The sequence below is a fragment of the Larus michahellis genome, chromosome 6 (assembly GCF_964199755.1).
Source record: "Larus michahellis chromosome 6, bLarMic1.1, whole genome shotgun sequence".
NCBI classification, from domain to species: domain Eukaryota; kingdom Metazoa; phylum Chordata; class Aves; order Charadriiformes; family Laridae; genus Larus; species Larus michahellis.
In genome coordinates this window covers 18,730,239-18,750,378 of record NC_133901.1, presented here as the reverse complement: position 1 = coordinate 18,750,378, position 20,140 = coordinate 18,730,239, and the positions used below count along the sequence as shown (strand labels likewise).

The 20,140-nt window shown below is 40.6% G+C and overlaps 1 protein-coding gene across 1 annotated transcript in view; it reads left to right on the top strand.

Annotated features, from left to right (window-relative positions):
• Window positions 1-15,513, top strand: part of LOC141744975 (vesicle-associated membrane protein 2-like) — a 45,384-nt gene extending 29,871 nt beyond the window's left edge. Inside the window, exons 2-5 of the mRNA XM_074591950.1 lie at window positions 6,457-6,571; window positions 10,100-10,258; window positions 11,780-11,831; window positions 13,986-15,513. Of these exons, the coding sequence (XP_074448051.1) occupies window positions 6,457-6,571; window positions 10,100-10,258; window positions 11,780-11,831; window positions 13,986-14,002 (343 nt within the window). The 3' untranslated portion in view covers window positions 14,003-15,513. The remainder of the gene's footprint in view (window positions 1-6,456; window positions 6,572-10,099; window positions 10,259-11,779; window positions 11,832-13,985) is intronic.
• Window positions 15,514-20,140: the final 4,627 nt, after the last annotated feature.

Genomic DNA, 20,140 nt, shown 5'->3' with positions numbered 1-20,140 from the left:
GCAGGCTTTTCTTCACAAAATTAAGACATCTCAAATGCTTATTCCTTGTATATGTAGGGTTTTTTTTCCTACTACCAATTCGCTATTAGTGGTTACTACCCAATTATTACAAATAGTATGAGAAACTGTTTTAAAATCGATAGTGATAGAATAGAATGAGTCTAAGTTAAAGTCCGTAGCTGTTTAATTGTCAATAGTCACATTTTTGCTGAACACTGAAGGGCTGAGATGGAACACTGAGAAGCACAGTTAAGAACACACATCTCTGTAAAAGCAGTGATGGTTCCCTGGTAGTGAAGGAAGCCTGTTTGCTCTTGTTGGGAGTTAATTCTGCGCCCTCTGTGAAATCTGAGGACTGAAAACATCTTTCCATAGTCTGAAAATCCCTCCACCCACAAGTATGCAAATGTCCACTAGCCCAGCAGTGATACTGCTCTGTCAGTAATGTAATTACCTTTTCACCCTAACCAGTTTTATGGTTAATATCATGACTTTCTTTACTCCCATAAAAGCAGGTTGTTTTTTTTTTTCTCCTGTGAAAGTGAGATTAGTAGAATGAAAAGAAGGATAAACTTAGTCTATTAAAATAGGCTAGTTAATAACTGGAGGGGGGAAGATCAGCTAGAAATCTGAAATACATATAATTAGTGGGCAACTGAACTGATAAGCAAATGAACTTACTGAGTGCATCTATGTCAGAACTGGGTAGGTCATGCTCTCTAGCCAGGATTTTCTTTTGAAGAGTCCTCTCACCTTAAAGGCAGAGAACATCATTATCTACTTGTAAGAAGGCTGAGAACCTAATTCTGAAGGACACTTAATTTTATGGGGGCGTTAGAAATGAAATAAGTCATCTTTTCTCTGAATGACTCCTGACAGAATTAGTGTGTGGCTTTGAAAGAGTAACAGGACCTGCCATTTGACACTATACCATTTCACTATGGGAAAAGCAAAAATTTGGGTAGGAAGCATTGGGATGGATAGCTAATGTCTCTTGATTTCTAGACACACACATGTATATATTCCCAAACAGAAACATTATTGTTTCTGTGTTAGGCCTGTACAACTGTTAAGTTTGTATGGTTAAGTACACCAGTCTGCAAGGCCCAGAACTTTAGGAGTTTAAATATCAAAGGCCCAAATTTCTTTGAGAGATGGCATGTATATAGGCTAGCACAGAATTTTAGTCTGCCCTGTTTGGTTAGACTGGATTTTGTTAAGACTGTGTCAAACTGTACATAACCAAACTGATTGTTAAGAAAGCTTTTGTGCTAGTTTTGGCTACACTGACCTACTGCAGAAATAAAATCCTATGCGGTAGAATCCGATTAACAGAAAACTGAGAACTAGCAAATCCCTCCAGAAAGCAGAAGACTCTAAGCATTATCAGTAACAGTCCCCCTTTGCAAATTAGCAGTGGAAAAACTGTTTTAGCTTTTACTGCATCGGAATAAACAAAGCAAGTTCAAAACTAACAGCAAACCCTCAGTACTATAGAGCTTATTTATTTCCTTAGAGATCCTCCCTGCCTCAAAGCTTTCAGATGCATCTAAATTCACAGACGAACAGTCTCAGCACCGGGGACAATGTGAAACTACAGTTACTGTTAGGTCCAGGGTTTTTACTGACATCCATAGTCACTAAAGTAGTGTATGAATTTGCATTTGTAGCTAATTTTAATAATTGTTTTAGAGTTAAATCTCAAGAGTGCAAAGCTATGGGAGTGCTCTGATTTATTTTACCATTAAATAAAGGGGGGTTTTGTGGTCGTGGTTGGTTTTTTTTTTAATGCTATTGAAACCACAGACTGTCAAACCCTACTTCAGCAGTCAAGCCCAAATGGGCAGATGCCTTCTGAAGGAGTACCAATGGAAGAATAGTGCCTTAAATATACATAAGTTGGGTTACAACAGTAAATATTTACTATAGAAATATGGTAGCTGGACAGTAAAAAATAAAGAGGAAGAGAGGCAGTGCAATTTTACATTTTATTTGAACAACAGGAAAAGGATTTGAGGAAAGAGGAATCAAACTGGCATTCATAGAAAATTGCCTCTTTCATTTCACTTTTTATAGGGATCATTAGTCAAATCTTCTGCTGCATTGATGCACTTTCGCTGCCCCCTCCCCTGAGCTTTGCCAGCTGATACCAGCTAAAGCTGTCTGATGTAATTCTCACTTTCCTCATGCTGTAACCTTTAACTGTGTGTTTCTCACTGTTTAAGTCTGAGGGGTAGAAAATGATTCCTGCTGTTAGAAATAGGTTGTGAGCTTTGATTTGGAGTCAGTAGCTGAAGAAGAGGGGAGGAGAGGGATGGCAATGAAGAGGCTTGGGCTGCTTTGACACAGGCTTCCTGAGCCACTGAACAAGTCACTTAATCTCCCTGTACCTGTTTCCCAGCCATATGCAGGGATAATAGCTTTTCCTTAGCTTATTGCAGTGTTGTTAGGATAAAGACTTTGAAGGGATTAGGTCCCATAGCTGGAGGCTTTAAAAGCACTTTGGATGGATAGAACAAGTTGCTGAAAGCAGCTATTGAGGTTCTAATGTAAACTGCACCGAAGTCACAGCGGTGGCCTGGCATCCTCCCGGTATTCGCATTGTGCATTTCTTTCCCTAGCCTGACTAACACAAAGAATTTCTCCTATGTAGCTCACACATATGAACAAAAACTGAAGTATGTGTCAGGCAGCTTCCCAAAATGTTAGAGACACAGTCATCCTTAATGTTCACTGGATATCTCCAATTCTGTCTTAATTAGAGTTGCAGCTCCCTTTAACCGTTAGAGCTAAGTAGTAAATTGTTTCTGAAATATCCAGGTGAGATAAGAAATCTCTTAGTCATGATTTTGACCTACCAGTTTCTGGCCCAGCAAGTAACCAGAAGAACTGAGGAAGTCTGAGTCAGCTGAGACCATTTTACTGAATCACCAGGACAGTCCCCAAATGTTTCTTTATAGGTGGGTGCATACATACACAGATCCAGCACCTGCTTTCAATCAGCCAGATTGCTCATGTGCTAAATGAAGCAAAATCTGGCATGGTGGGGAGGTGAGGATGTAACTAATGTTATATAAAGATCGACCTAACTGCCGAGACTTTAAGCATGTGGTACTGTTGTCCTGAAGTGCACGTACTCGTCACTCTCCCAGAGCATATCCCAGTGCTCTGACATCACAGAGTGGTTGTCATATAAAAACATTTGCTACCCTTTTTCACCAACAATAATAGAGCTTTGTCCCCCCTTCAAAACTAATTTGACCTGGTTTTGGGAGTGAAGATTCTCAGCATCAATGGCAACTTTTTTCCTTTTCCTAAAAAAAAAAAATAATAATAAAAATACACAAGTCTGATGGCTAAGGACTCAATGATATAGGTTTTACATGGATTTTTGCATTCTTTTGTAGCTCCCAAAAATCATGCCAGGCCATGAGAAATTGGCCTTTAAGGTTGTGATGCTTCATGTATTTCAAAAGAAAGCCTCTCTAACATAGTGCTAATGTTTTGCATAAATTTCTTTGAATAATGCTTCTGAGAAATTATAAGGTGATATGACACAGTACTGAGGCAATAATAGAAGAATTATGTAAATGTAGGCTGGACTTTCATTTTAACATTCTTGCACTAAAATATTCCAGAGAATATTGGTGGTTTCCAGTGATTCATTTCCCTTCTTTACTAGAAAACATAGGTTCAAAGGCAAACTCTGAACAGATGCCTTGTGGGACTGGAGCCACATTAGCTCCAGAGGTACTGCCTTCTGCTGCTGCCCAGCCAGGATGATTTCTGCAGAGCTCCAAAACTGGTAGGGTTGAGCCAGAAGCATGGACGCCCCTCTGTCCTGTTTGGAAGTGCCTTGGGAGGCCGGAAGGAGCAGAGGTGATGCAGGTGTCTTTATTCTTGTTTTGTATGTTTTGGGTATTACATGCTGCCTAACGTCAAGAGAGGGCTTGTGTCTTGTTAACCTGCAAGATCTGCTGGTGGCATTAAAGACACTTGCTTAAGGACTGCCTTCCTAGAGCCTGTCTGGGAACCTGCTCTATCCCCTCTGCAGCGGGTGTGGCATCTCTTTTGGTGAGCACTGCTCTGCTTGTGGAGCTCATTGCTCTGACCCACAAGGTCGTGAGAGAGGCAGCTGCTCTTACTGTGTAACTAGAGCACAACTCCAGAGACAAAAGGTTTGGAAAGAGTAGCTCTGCACTGCAGGCAGCACCGAGCTCTGGTTACTCTTGTATTAGATTTTATGTATTTAATTAAGATGGATATGTTAATTACAAGCTTGCTGTACCTTAGCATAAAGATTGCCATCTCTTTGGTCGTTACAGTAACTCCTGCTGGATGGGCAGGGCAGCTGTAAAAACATTTTTCCCATCCATTCGTCCCTTACACAGAGAGCAGAAAAGCCCTAGGAAATACAGTTGAAACCAAATTAGATGGCAGCAGGGAATATGGGAAGAGAACAAACTAGGAAGTCTCTACTTTATGCCAAATCATTTTATGCTCCCCATGCAGCCTGGGAGGTGCAAAAAAAATTAAAATTGCTGGGCAGAAAAGGTATATGGGAGAGCACTGAACTTTTGAGTTATCACCCAGCTTTGATCAAGAACACTGCTGCACTTATAAGCCATGCTTACTAGAGAAAACATGTGGCCAGGAAAAACATTTCTTCTCATGCACTTCCCTTCTGTAGCGTCTGGGTTGCTAACAGTACATGGCTCAAGAGGGGATCTCTGTTAACAGTTGTAGCAGTGAACGGTGTAACAGAATGTTGCCATAGAAAAGATTCTGCTTGTGTTGATTGTGAAAAAGCCTATTTACTTCTTTGACTGCAAAGAAATTTCTGAGCCTCAATTTTAGCACTGTTGTACCAGGAACTCCCTTTGAAGTTGTCAATGCTCTAGGGAGATCTTGTTTTGCGTTATTGGCGTCTGATATACATTATTGTCAGATTTTGATCCTTTGTAACAACAGCATAAACTCAGAATAAATCCTGTTGGAATCCTGGCCCATGGCCCTTCAATAGAGTAATTCCATTGCAGGTGGCAGAAGCATCTGGTCTTTTATGTTTTTCATAGTGGCTGTGAGGTCCTCAAAGGATGAGCAATTTGCGTACAGCTCAAGTTCTTTTCTTTCAACTAAAGCTTGATAATGACATTCTCACCCACAGTTAAAAAAGAGAAGTGTAAGATACAGCAGCGCTCCAGGTCTGCAAACAGCTGCTCCATCACTGGGAGTCTGTGAGGATCAGTGTTATCTGTAGGGATCTCAGCCCGCAGGCGATACTGTCAAACTGAATTTTGCAGCTTAAGGTACCTTTGGGAAGCTAACTTTTGTGCCCCAAGGCACTTTGACAGTGTATTAATGGGACCATAATTCCAGCAGCATTAATCAGACCCCAGGATGTAAAACGGAATGATTCACAGAGAAACACTGTGTTCTCTCAGTCTGTCACTGTGGGAAGGCATCGGTAGGGCATGAGTGGGATTTGTGACATTTTTCAGTTCACATGCTTAGGGATTTCCTCTGCAGCCTCAGGGTTTTATTTCTCTGCAGGAAGAAGTGACACGGGTCCCTTGAAAGGAAAGATAAGGTATCACAGGTAAAGTGTGCGTGTGAAGAACGACTGGCCAGCAGCGTGACTTGCCTGCACGACCTCGTGTATTGAGACAGACCAGATATGTTGTTGGATTTTAAGGAACTTTTGTTTTGTCTTTTGTTTTAAAGCAAGCTGGGGAAAACCAGTGTTGATGCTTAAGAAAAGAGCTGATGCACAGGAGATCAGAGCTCTGTTCACAGCGTTGCTCCAAATATTCATCCAGGGTCCATAGCAAATATTCAAGCCTGGCCAGCTGCTCTGGGGGAGGGGGCATTTGGTGTGGTGGTTAAGCATTGCTGAATGCCTGAGATGACTAACCTATGCTGCGTGCAGTTCTTCCCCCACTTCTTTTTCCATTTCTTTCTCCTCTCCTTTTGTTTATCTTTACCTGGTTAGCTTCCAGCCAAAGACCAAGGAGCAGGGGACTACATCATTCAGCACAGTGAGGAGGAAGGCAGGGTCACAGCCCTGGCTCCTATATCATCAACACAAAATACCTGTAGCAGAGTCTGTTTCCTTAGCGGGGTATAGGCTCTGCCCTGCTCGTCAGGCCTGTGATTATTTTGGCCATTGCCCTAAGTTAGGGTAGCAAACCTGAATTGCTTGCTGTTTAAAAAGGCAGCAAGGGAGGGGAAGAGTTCTTGGTAGAGTCCTATCAAGAAATAGTGTGAAAACTAATTGCAGCTTGGGAGGGAATGGGACACGGGGGTTGTGATCCAGGAATGGAAAATGTGGGCTATGAGACAATGGAAAACTCCTTTTAAGAGATAACTTATTTTTGACTTGTTCCAGAAAAGGGGTAGTGAACAACAAGTGAAGATGGTTTCAGTCACTTTTTATGTTCTCTGTTTTTGATCTAGGTCTGCTCCAGCTCCTACCCAAGGTCCCACCAGTGCTGGGGCTGCAGGGCCACCTTCTACTACCAATGTGTCAAGCAACAAACGGCTGCAGCAGACACAAGCCCGGGTGGATGAAGTAAGTGGTTCTAGGTGATTTGTTGCTCACTACAAGGGTGCTGATGTGATTTTTTTTTTTTTCTTTAAGATACTTTCCTCCCTAGTAAGCCAGTAGCTCTTGCTTGTCTGAAGGCAGTGGATCTAAGAAATGAGGTTTACCAAAGGATGGCATTTATTGAGAAGGCAGATAGTACAAGAGAGATTCTGAGTATGAACATCCTTGTACTGGTAACACTTCTGCAGAATAAATGTGAGCATTGGCGCTAATTCAGGAATTCATCCCAGTCAGGTTAGGAGGAAGTGTCATAGCAGAACCAGCTCTTTTAATGTGTTCCTGCGTTTCTGAAGGTTAGATGCTAACATAGCAGGCTGTTTCACAGGGACTGACCATAAGCTTCTCATAGATTCAAGCCATAAGAATTGTACAGCTGAGGCCTTGTTCATTACCCAGACCTCTGTTCATTAATCATCACACCTTATCCCCAAATAAAGGCACCCACACATGATGTCGTAATAGCACCTTCAACAAATCTCCACTCCTTTTGTTGGTCTTGGAGGACCATGTGCCTGTTCCAGCATGGATCCTTAAATTATTGTAGCATACAGACTACCCCCACCCCCCGCCACTGTGGCTGTAATGCCAGTGTCCATCTAACTGCTGTGATAACAGAAACAAGTGAGCATACCACCGCTCGTGGGTGTAGTCCCTGAGTGTACCAGCAGTACAGTAGCAGCTGTAGCATCCTTGCACATGTGCTGTGCAGATTTGTGTGCTGGCTATTAAGTATAGAGTTTTGTTAAACCCCTATAAAGGCTTAAGTAACTAATTGCTTACTGTCCGTGGGGAAGTGGCCTGGGCTCGTGTGATCCTTTAATGGCAATTCAATAAAATACACATTTGAAAATAGCTATTTACATGCATAAAGGCCTCCATTTTCAAAAGCCCCGGGTATGCTTTAAAAATAGTAAAGAAGACCTCACAACATCAAACTCAAATGCATTTCTTAAATTGAATTAAGTACATCTGTCAAATTGAGCTTTGTCTTTTTGAGAACTTTTTCTTTGCTGAAGATCCGAAACAGGGTCTTTCTTGCCTCCCCATTGCTGGTGCCTGGAGCTGATCACAAGAACATCCTCTGGCTGCAGAATTTTCTAGGCCCGGTTCTGTCATTATCACTGACTTGTCATATCACACTAACTTCATTGACATTAGTGGACTGTCTCTTGCAATGGGGAAAGGAATATTACATTTCAGCTTTTGTCAGAATAATGAAATAAACTTCTTGTCCTGAACATATTACATCATGATGGTGCTGTAATTGTTTATGTGAGCTGCAGTAAAAGTAATTGTCCTTAGAAGATGAAAAATAATTGCTAATTATTGTCTAAAACAATTGATGCAGGTCAGACACATAGGGTTCTTCAGGCAGATCAATGGAGATGGCTCCAGGGAGGCTAGTGAACCTCCATTTTGTGTTTAAGATACTCTGCATTCTAAGACTAAATTTGTCTTCTTGTGAAGCATGATTGAGTAATTTTGGCAGGAACTCTTACCCAGTATGAGGGGACAGTGAGTAGCTCTTGGATTTGGGGATTATGGAGGTGATAATCAGGATCCATGGGGTTTTTTTGCCTCCAGTTTGACAGGGAGGCTGAGGTTGGTATGAGTTTTGAGTGGATAGCACATAGTCAGCAGATCCTTGTTCCATAGGCAAATCACAGTATAAGAACAGCCAAGGGAGAAAAACACCACTGGGCTTTCAACACTGTGAAGTCACTAGGGTGAAACTGGTTTATAGCACCTAAGGGTCTGATCTGTTAAGCGTTGCTGTGACCTTCCTACTAGATCTTTCCTGGTTGTTTTTCTTCCATGTCTTGTGGGGAAGTAATCTGTAGGTGGCACCAAACACCACAGCACAGCACTACGTGCTTCTGGCTATTCTGGTCCAAGTGCTGTTCTGCACAGTGCTTCAGACCCAAACCCAAAACTCAGCAACACCATCACGATTTTGCTTAAGAGAAAATTTTTGGTCTTAGTAAAATGACCGATATTTTTAATGCTATATCAATGCTGATATAGTACTTCAGCTATATCCATGTTTGGTTTTCCTCTCTGATTTCTCTAGGCATCCTAGAGATTATTTTTTAAGGCTCAGATCTTGGTTTTAGTCTAGACAAACATTTATTTGACAAAAATGCAGTCTTGTCTGGACAAGTGTTTACTTCAGTCAGGTTAAATTCAATAAATAATTCTGGGCAAAAAAAAAAAGGAGAGAATGGGTAGGAAATGTTACAGTATTTTGTTTCAGCATTTTCAAATAGTTAAAAATTTTCACTATGAAACATTTTACGGAGACAAAATTCATCTAAATACTTGCTGACAAATGAAAACAAAGGTTTTTTTAATTTTATGGAAGGTTTTGGTTTGGAAAAGCAAGTAAGAAAATTTGGGTTGACCGTAACATTTGATTTTGTTCTAGGCTTGGTAAACAAGTGAAAAAAATCTTTTGAGTTTTGGAACAGCATTTAAGCCTCTGCCAGTCCTTCCAAAGATTCTTTCACTACCAGTTTCATCTCACTGTATTTAAATCATGGGTCTTTTTAATAACTCTGGGCTTTTGCAGGTAGTATTTAAATTACATTAAATACAAAAAACATGGAATTTTTTATTACAGAGTATGAGAAGTAACAGACCAGCAACCATATTCACTGCTAGAGTAAGTGGACACAACTTCACTGAGATTGCTATACTGTCTAACATTCACATTAGTGATGAATTTGTATAGGATTTCTATTTAGAGCTATTGGCTTGCTAGAAGAGATTTTTTTGTCTAACTCAACATATCAAATATATGCATGAATGGTCCTTACCTATTGTGTACTGGCTGTGCACACTTCTTTTTGCTGAGGCTGTGTAATGAGGTAGCATGGGGTCCCTGCTACACTTCAGGCTGAATTTTGTCAGGTACAATTTTCTCCTCCTCCATTTTCAAGCAGCACTTCAAATTATGGCTGGGAAGTCATCTTGTCTGAGAAAGATCTGCAGAATGAGTAAGTTCCTTGGTCAGGAAACGCATACAGTTCCCTTTAGAGCAGGCTTTATCTAACCAATTTCTTTAGTTCAGGTAAGGAAATTATATTAAATGTATAAGGAAAATAATGGCTTGGTCTTAGTGATGACTGGACAAATGTCAACCAAATTGTAGTAGAGGTACTGGTCTCCATCAGTTTTTTGTATCTATAGTGAAATAGTTAGTCGTAGGCTAAAAGAAACCAAAAGCTTTGATGAAACTAATTACGGTATTTCATAATGTCCCTTTATTTTTTACCTTTAAGGGCATCTGAACATAGCTATGTTCATCTTGTTCTCACTGTCTCTCTTTCCATAGGCATGGTTTTTGACACACTGTCCAGGTAATTGCCATCACATACCATAATGGCAAATGGCTGCTTTAAGTATGATATGTGATATTCCAGAGTGTGAACATATGGGTGACTTTTGGCTTTACCGTGTGTGGAATCTAAGCATGAGGCTGTGCCTTTGCAGGTGGTAGACATCATGAGAATGAATGTGGACAAGGTGCTAGAAAGAGACCAGAAGCTATCAGAGCTTGACAACCGGGCAGATGCATTGCAAGCAGGTGCCTCACAGTTTGAAACCAGTGCAGCCAAACTGAAGAGAAAATACTGGTGGAAAAATTGCAAGGTAAGGAGTACAAATACTTGTTAAGAATCAATTCATGGCAGACATTACTTTCGCTTGCATTTGATGGGATTTTGCTTGCAGCATGGCATCTCTAAGGGTCTTTTCTTGTCAAGGGAGAAAGAGATGCCTTGCCCTCCAGGCTCCGCAATAATAAGTTTGAACTTTACCAGAACCTATTCTTTAGATAATTTCTGCAGTACATAAACCGTAGATAAAAATTTTGATGCTTCAGTCAGTGCCTGCAGATAGGGATAGGAGAGTATTCCATGTTAATTCCTGTCAGTTCCCTGTGTGAACCACAAAACCTGAACAGGTGTAATGAATTCTAGTAGTGGGAGAAAATAAGTTTTTTCCTTGTGGGAGATCATCAGCCTCTTGATCTTTCTTTAGGGTGGTAAACTACCAAAAAAAATACTTGGTTCCACAAACTTCTGTGAGAAGTGAAGAAACTACAGTATCTTTTTAAAAGGGGCGGATTAGGATAGAGCAGGACTTTAATCAGCCAGCTCCCTCCTCTGCTGGTACTTCAAAGTCTCATCCTTTTCCACAAGTGGAGGGAACCTTTGCTTTTTCAGACCTCCTCCAGGATTTGTGTTTTCTAGACCCAGAAACTTCAGCTCCTCTTATTCATATAAGACCCCACAGCCTTGCTTTTTTCTACTCTGCACTACCAACACATGTACACTATGCCAGAAGTTCAGCTTTGTTTCCATTTCTCTTCAATACCATCTTTGCTGATGATTATTCATGTCCACCCAAATAAAGCCCCCTGTTCCCAAAGGAGAATGCCACATGTATCTCTTACCAGTCTGCTGCCTGCCTTGTCTCTTCATAGTGCTATGAAATATAAAGCAAGGCAAAATATTCTGGGTAAACTACGTGCACAAACAGTCCAGAAATAAATGGATCTAGGCTAGAAATTCAACCAAACAACTCCTCTGGGCTGTTGCCCAGTTGCTTTGCCTGACAGTGCAGGAAGCAGGGCTTCTGGGAGCTACAGACGCAAATTTTGAGTTTGGTCACCCATGCTAACTGCAGTCACCACTGCACTACACTAGACCTTCAAACTTGCCCTCATTCTCCTTTCCTTATTGTCCCTTTCTGCTTTACCATGACAAACAGAATCCCCCTGTCCTTCCTCTGGCTCCCAAACTCTGGAAGGACGGGGGGAGTGGAGCAGAAGATCTCCTGCAAGCCAATGAAAGCCAAGGGAAACTTACTTCAGAAGTTTACTTTTTCTTTACTTTACTGCTGGAATGGACAAGGTTGGTCACTGCATCTTAGCTGATGGGAAAGAACTTGCTAGATTTGACAAGAAGCTAGTCCATTGCTGGTGGTCAGCTGTTCCTAAAATTGACATTAAATCTGGGGGCTTAACAAGTCTGTTGCAGGGAGTCTTTGCGAGAATTAAAAGTGCAAGGAATAAGCCACTAAGTAAAAGCAAAAAACCTGAGGGGTTAATGTCTTTCATGTGGAAACCTGACTTCCTCTTTTTTTTTTCTCATAACTTTCTTTTTACAGATGATGATCATCCTTGGTGTAGTATGTGCAGTCATTCTCATTATAATTATAAGTGAGTAATTCATTTTCTCTTTTGTTTATGATCCCAATAGCTCTGTGACTTACAAAGTGCTGATATATTAAAAAAACCCCAAACAAATAAAAAAAATGGATATAAAATATTTAAACTGATTAATGTGTGAAACTCCCCTTCTAGTGTCATGCTGTTATAGTAAGAATTACTGCAAACTCTCTGGACGCATATATAGGTAGAATTTGTTGATATTGAATGTATTTTACATTAGCATGTTACATAACTTTCTCTAGGATTAAAGACTCTCCCTTTTCATGTTTATATAATTTTTTATGCAATCTCAGATATCTTCCTTTCATTACAACTGGTGCCAAAGTCGTGATGTTTTCTGGTGAGAACAGTAATGCTTGAATTGCCCCATGCCTATAAAAAGAGGGTGAAGGCCCAATGGGCATCTGATGCATTTTTTAAAAGCATATAGGTGCCTAGTTCCCACCAAATCAGCTGAAATTTGAGATGCTGATGCTTCTGAAAATCCCTTTGCATCTTGAATACCTAAATATTGTTAAAAGATGGCCCAAAGTCTTAATGATTTCTTGTCTCCAAAGATCATCTCATTCCACACATTTGTTACAGGAAAGATAGCATATGAATGAATAATAGCAGTCATGCTGGTTGGGAGCCAGGGATCTTGTAATGACAGGAACTGAACATTTTATTTATGTAACCTCTGTGTTAGCAACAGCCGTTGTGACATAACTGTAATATGGCATTAACTCCTAAAAGGGAGATTTCTTGAGTTAAACAATCCAGCTAGTAACCCAGAAGAGATTCACCAGGAGGCTAGACTACGGATGGGAATTAATTCCCAGCTCTCAAATTACGTGCCTTGTATTCAGCATGTTTCCATTTTCCTCTGTTGCTTCTGTAAAGAAGGCTTATGGAATCACCTGTAAACACAACTAAATGGATTGAGATACATGTGGCAGTTTATTAGTCTTATGAATGCTGGCACCAGAGTGACCCAGAATAATTCTAGGGTTTCGTAACACTGATACAGCAAGAATGGGAAATGGCTAGGTATTAATTAACTATATTAACTGGGTACTTGAGGCAACTGGCTTCAAGGGAAAGACAGGCCTTTGTTCTGCAGTCTAGTGCAGCAACCTGGGAAGACAGATGTGCAGCCATTGCATTGATTGCTGCGTATATATGCATCATTAAGCATTATGTGTATCTTAACAAGAAAGTTAAAAGCAGGCAAGATAGCTCATAATTTGTCCTTAGAAGTTAAGCCTGAAATTATAAATAAATAGTAATATTGTTTCCCTCCTGGTTTTAAAATTTTGGATGCCTGTCCTGGTAAGTGTAGACACAGAAATAGCAGGTTTGACACGGCTTAGGTTGTGTTTAGGGTATTTAATCACAAACCTGAGTGTCACATCATCAAACCCGGGTCATGGCTCATCATAGTGAGATCTAGTGCAAGTTTGGTGAGATTTAAATGTTTTTAAGCTCTGGATCTTAAATTATTTTTTCAGTCTATTTGATCTTTCTGTAATAGTGCCGAAAGGTTGCAGCTGCAGGAAGGACCCTGTGTATTGAACTCAATGATGTATTTATTTACAGTAGCTCTCAAATATGTATTTGAATCCTGTTGACATCAGGCATCTGAATGCTGTCACAGACAAGGCCTGCATGGGTTCTCCAGTCACGGAGGAACAAGATCATACCCTCCAGGCAGGACTGGCTACAGCTGCAGATAAACTGGGTAGTTCCTCACAGCAACAAGCTACCATGGGTGGTGAAATGGGCCAAGCCACACTTCCTACCAACCTGGTAGTGGGGCCCTGGAAAAGCAGGCTGGCTCCCTGCTGAAGGAAGAGTTACAACGTGTAACAAGAGTTACAGGTGTTGCTGGAGCTGTGGGTGGTGGCTGACATCGCCAACAGTCCTTGCCCTTTCTATCTTTGGAGCTGCAGTCTCCCCTGCTTTCCACTACAGTTCCCCCTCTGAACTCCTTTTGAACCAGGAGGAGCAGCCTTGTTCCAGCCAGGAAGGCATAGCATGTGCAAGGCAGGTCACGGTCTTTCAGCAAAGGTGTGCTAAAGGTGTTAGCCTCTCACAACAGTAACTTTGTAATAACTGATGGTTTATGTCTTTTTTTTTTTTTTCTTCTGCTTTCTTTCCCAGTTTATTTCTCCACTTGAAAAAGCGAAGAAGGAAGACTTGGCACAACTTTGTTCATATCAACCAATGATATCAGTGTTCCTTTGTTGAACTCCGCTTTTTAATTCCCGGTGTCTTGGGATTTTTGCTTGTAATAACCCATAAGCATTCAGTGTGGTGTGTTTTGGAATTCTGTTGTTTCCACAAGAAACTGTACCAGCTAAATACTGCCAAGTAGTTCCATACACTGTCTTATCACTGTGTCTTAAAATGTGTACGCACTGACCTTCAGAAACTGTAGTATATGAAAAGCATCCTAAACATCTCAAAATCAGAGAATGCAGCTATGGGGAAGCTCCTGCTTAAAGGGACACTGTCAGGTGGATTGGACCCAAACCAAAGGTTGCAGCAAACATGATGTAACTTTTTGAGGTAGTATCTGCTACTCCCATTGAAGAGAGCAGTACCTACAAGTATTCATGTAAGACATCTTATTTCAACTTAGCCAACCAAACACTGATTTTTTTTTTGGAGATTATTTGTAGTATCCAAGTCTAAAAACATTGCCTGCAGAAAATAAATAGGACTGGATTATTGTCTTTTATGGATTTAAATTTTTCCTTATTGGGTGTTCTGTACAACCAGGATGGCCTCAATATGAAAGCCAGAAAGAAAACTGTATGACAGCCAAAAAAGCATTAGCTAGCACAATCTTGAAAAAATCCAGTGAAATGCAAAAATACAAGCATCATAAATGACCAAGGTACAGACTCTTGCTAAAAACTCAAGGCACTGTTTGTGAGACTTCATGGGACTCTCTTGAATGTCAGTCCCCAATACTTACGGCCCTAACTTAAAGCACATGAAAAACTATGGTGATGTCTGTGGCTTCCCAGCACAACTGTAGGAAGCCACTTCTGCACCATTTTGCAGAAATGGTCCCCACTGTGAGGACCATTCAAAAATCAGGAAGAGAAAGGTATGGGTAAATAGAGGGAACAGCGGAGACAGGCTGAGGAAGGGAAGGGTGCCTCCAGCTTTCCTGGAGAAGAGGAAGGCAGAGAAACACTGTTCCAGTGGTGGTGTTAATAGGCTTTTTAAAAATTTGTGTGTGTATAGTTCAGAAACTATAATGTCTTCTTTGTAAAGTGCTCAGCTGAGATATTTTTCGTACTCAATTAGTTTAAACTAATATTTCATGTAATTAAGAGAAATTATATATTGTGGTTTGGAAGAAAGTTCTTGTATGCTGTTGTTGTAGGGTTTCTCACAAACGTTGAATTCCTTGTTTCAACTTTTTAAACACTGAATAGTTTCATCATAGTTAACCAAACTAAAACTGAATTATCAAATGTTGAGCCAGGAAATTCTGAAAGGGTCTTTTTAGGATAGCTCCTTCAGAGTATCTAAGACAAATTTGTAGAATTAAAAGAATATTATTTTTTTCCCACAATTTAATTAGAGCATAGAAATGGTGATAATAGTAGTGTAAATATTCCCACTGTGGAGCATCTCTCTTGACGTGGTCTTAGATTAAAAACCAGAGACCCAGACCAGTTTGTTGCAGTGGATCTGTACACAAATTGTGCTTAAGTAGAATTTTGCAGAGAGAATATGCAATGATCAGTTGAAAGGTTACAGTTGCATTTTTTTCCTTATATATTTATTACTTCATATTCACACGTACTGTTTCATATCCTTAAGTAGTAGGTGGCCACAGTCTTAATGAAACTTAACTTTGAAAGTTACTAATGTGCTACTGGACTTGCTGGTATGCCCTGTTCACTTCAGCCCTTCAGCAGAGTGAGTACATAAACAATTCTAAAATCCTCCTGGGCCAGACAGAAAATGCTGCTGTCATTAAGGGCCTGACTCCATGAGGTGCTACAACTGAATGCTATGTATAATTGAGCCTTCACTGTAAAAGGAATAAGCTGCCCAACTTCAGCACCATTTTTAAACTACTAAGATACTTGGCTAGCTGATATGAAAGAGTTACCTCCTAAGACTGGGACCCTGCCACCCATACCCATCTTGAGAATGGCTTGATCCTCACAGGGTTTCTCTATGAGAATGCTGAAAGGACTCAAGAGATAAAGATGGCTTTCACTAGAGATGGTACAATCAGTAAGGTTATATACAGATCCTTAATTGTAGACAGTGCCTTCTCCTATGAGAGTCTGAACTGACAGCTGATACGGCTGCAAATACGCATCAAAGAGTGTGAATCCTGTAGCTACAAGGATGCAAAGTTTCCGAATGAAACTGTAATGAAACTCCTATAAGGATGCAAAGCTTACATCCTCCTAGCTAATGTATCTCAAGCAAGTTAATAACCAAAGTGGGAGCTTCAGGGGACAGTGGAGAAGAGAAACCGCTGGTTGTGGAATGTGTACTCATTCTCCCTCAAAACAGTAATTAATGAGACTGACTGCTAAATGTTGGTGCAGATTTGCAAGGAAGAGTTTAGTCAAGAAACCTAGCCTCTAGTGGGTTGTAAAATGTTTGTGAAGAGACAGTTTCCTCTTGTGTGCTAATGACATATGCTAAATTAATGTGTTTAACTCTTTTAAGCTGTTTCCATGTAGTGTGCTTGTGAGTGTTCACCATTTGCTAGTTGTGCTGTGCTGGTTGTTGCAATCATGAATAGAAGCCATGTAACTTTTCTAATTCAGCCCAGGAAGCATGAATAAGTATGTCCTTCCCTGGTGTACAGAGCCAGCATCGAACTGCTCCTGCAGAGGGTTAATTCTTCTGCAAGGAGAATATGGTAATATAGGACTGTTCGGGGTCATAGATTGTGCAACACCATCACGTATACGTAGACTGGTACAGAGGACAATCTATATAAACACAGTTGGAAATCTTATTTTCGTTGAAGCCAGGATTGATTGCTTTCCACTCACTGCCTCTACATTTAAAATGTCCATGCGTAGTCACAACTGCCTACTTGTAAATTTCCCATGAAAAGGTTAGCTCATTCTTGTTTAGTCAGCATTGATTAGGATTTCAATTACTGAGTAGAATTTCAACTACTACTCTTCATCACTAACTACTGCCTAGGCTTTGGATGGTAAAAAGGCACAAAAGGGCTTCCTTTTACTCGCTCCCCAGTGAACTCTCAGGGGACTGCAAGGCTGATTGCTTTCTGACTGCCATCTTGGGAATGGAACTGAAGACTGAATGGTCTTGGATTCCAATGGTCAATGGAACTGAAAATCCTGGAAGCAAGGATTTTCATAGCTTTAGCCAGAGTCAGACATTGTTTGAGACTTGCATATTCTATCCTTATAAGAAGCGCTTACTCTTCCTCTGATTTCTGGGCTACAGCTGTACAGCAAGGATGCTAGCATGATATGCCATTCAGAAACAGCGTAGCTGAAACGGATGATTAGGAGCTGGTCTGTGCTTGTACCGCAGCTGCTGTTTGGCTTGCCAGTGAGTGCACATCAGCTTCTGAGGTTGGAGAAGTGTTATTTGCAGCCATTGTCCACAGGCTAGCAAGGTCCTGCTTGGGCATTAGACCTTCTTCCTTCTAATTTAGCTCACCTTGCAATAACATGAATGTGGCTTTAAAACTAAAAAAGGGTACATAGAATTTGCAGGAGCAAGTAGCGTGGAAGCCCAAACGGGGCACTTGACCTGTTTTCACTTGACATTATGTAACAGCCCAGTCAATCCAACATAGTCCAACATAATCCAATATTATTAGAAGGAGGAGGGGAGAATCTGATAAAGATTCTGATGTAACCTAGGATCTGTAGGACAAGAAGTGATTTAGAAATGTAGTCAGTTTGATTTTTGAAGCTGGCACTTTAATTCTATTGAAACCTGCATGAGGTTAGCCCCAGGAACAGTTCAGGCTTTTTTCTTTTTAAATAGTGATCTGCAATAAGTGACTTAAACACCCACAACGACAGAAGAACAGGACGGTATTAACTGTGCAAGGAATTAATTAGAGCCGCCACAATCTGCTATGTTTTTGTATGGGTAGCAAGACCTTTCAAAATTCCTCTGTGTCTCATTTCTGTCCTCTACTCATTTCTGCTCATTTCTGGTCCTCTGACAGGACTTCACATAACTTTAACTTTATGAACAGCTGAGCTACTTCTTGTCTGAATACAATGAATTTTAGCTTTTCAGAGCAAGTTCATGATTTGACATCTACATTAGAGCACACCTGTAAAACGGTGATGTCTGCTACTCATAAGTGCATCTACCATGGGAGATTCAAACTTCAGGAACTTTTAGAAGCTCAGATGTTACTCGGCTTTCTGGCATGCTTTTACAGAGTGAGCTTTTCTCTATTCCATAGGAGGTGATTGACCCAGTGGGAGTATGTATAATTTATTATTTTTTTACCACAGCTCCTTGATAGCACATGTTGGTGCTAGACCTTCTCAAAGAAACTAGAGAGCACTTGGGTGTGATCCAGGATTTAGATCTCAACCCTGCTTTTCCTGCCCTTTAAACAGGGAAGAGGACTGAAACAGTAGCCATAAAAGGCACTGGGCTTGCTCCCAATGTACACAGTGAGTATTGGAGAAAGGCCTCAAAGAGACCAAAGTCGCTTTCATCTGGATTCATGTCTTGATCTGAACTTTAGACCCTTAACAGAGCATAACCTTTGGGCCCCCTGTTTAGTCAGAAGAGTGAGATGCTCTTCCAGCCAGTCATTCCTCTCACCTGACTTAGGTCGCTCTTGCTAGATGAGACATGTTTGAGCATGTGTTTCTTCAAACAAGAGAAAGCACAAGCACCCTCAAATTACCTTCTTTAAAACCAAAACAAATAGGGCCAAACAATGTAGTTTGAAAAAAATAAATTGTATCTAGAGAAATGATTGGCTGAAAATTTCTCAGGTGGTGACACTATTTTCAGGAGGGATACTAGATTGGGATGTACGAAAAAATCAAACTAGAACCTCATTTCAATTGCTCTTTCTTCATCCGGTCTCTTTCAGAAACACTTCTCTATTCCACTTCAAGAAAGGATTTTGTTTTCCTCTTCAGCTAATTTCCCTTCCTTATTTCATTAATGTATGTCTCCATTGATGTGCTCAGTAGCTTGTTTTCTCCATTGAGAACCAGAAGACTGTCTGCCTTTAAACACATGCGTAAAAAGAGTTCTGAGCCACCCAAGGAGTATACCTTTCTTCCTGATGCACTGACATTTAAAAGCTACATCTTACAATAAAGCAAAAAAACTGTGGCAGTCTGGATACATGCAGTTTTGGTGGAGTAAACACTCGATTATTCAACAATGAGTCATTTCTGCAGTAACCTCATTCTGTCATGACTGTATCACATCTGCTAACTCTCCAAAGCAAAAATGATAACCTGTACTGGTTTAAAACATGAATACAGCCTCGTCGTTCATACGTAACACTCTATTCAACCAAAGAAGCCATGTGCTAGAAGTTTAAAAGGGCAAAATACTTGTTCTCAAAGAGAAAATATCATAGAGAACAACAAAAATAATTATGAAAAAAGCTTCTCCATTCTTTAGGTCTTCTCACAGTGGATTGCTTCTCCATTATTCTTCAAGTCTCTCTTCATTCTCTTAGTAAGTCTTTTTGTTATTGGAGTGTAGTACATTTGGAACTATTTGGGCTAGGGTGTTCTGCAGCCCTCTGAGTTGACTCCCTGCCTTCTGCCATACTGTTATTGTTGACCTCAATCAGAGCTGGGGCAGGCCTGAGTGGAGCAGGACCTCCTCCCCATAATGCCCTGTGTCCTCCAGCCAGGCTCCACTGATGGGACGAGAACAATGGAGGCTGAATACAGCTCCTGGATCTTAATTTGGTTCACAATTATGCGATACAGAAGAAGGGTCCTGACTGCTAGACAACAGCATTTTTGCCAAACTACTTTAGTTGTAACACTGCAATTTTCGCTACATGTATTTAACATTTCTTGTAATAGTAATTTCATCAATTTTGATGGAAAAGAGAGGAAACAGCCAATAAGGATAGTGTGATAATGACGAGATAGAAAATTGGGAAACGGTTTAAGTGAAATACAGCCAACATTCAGTAAACTCCTTTTTATAAGCGGCTATACCTAAGAGCACCTTTCATATGTTAAAACTAAGCAACGCTAGTCTCCTGAAGTGCATTTGGACTACTACTTAAAATGAACTATGACAAATGGCAGTTGAATTTAATTCCTTTCACTTTT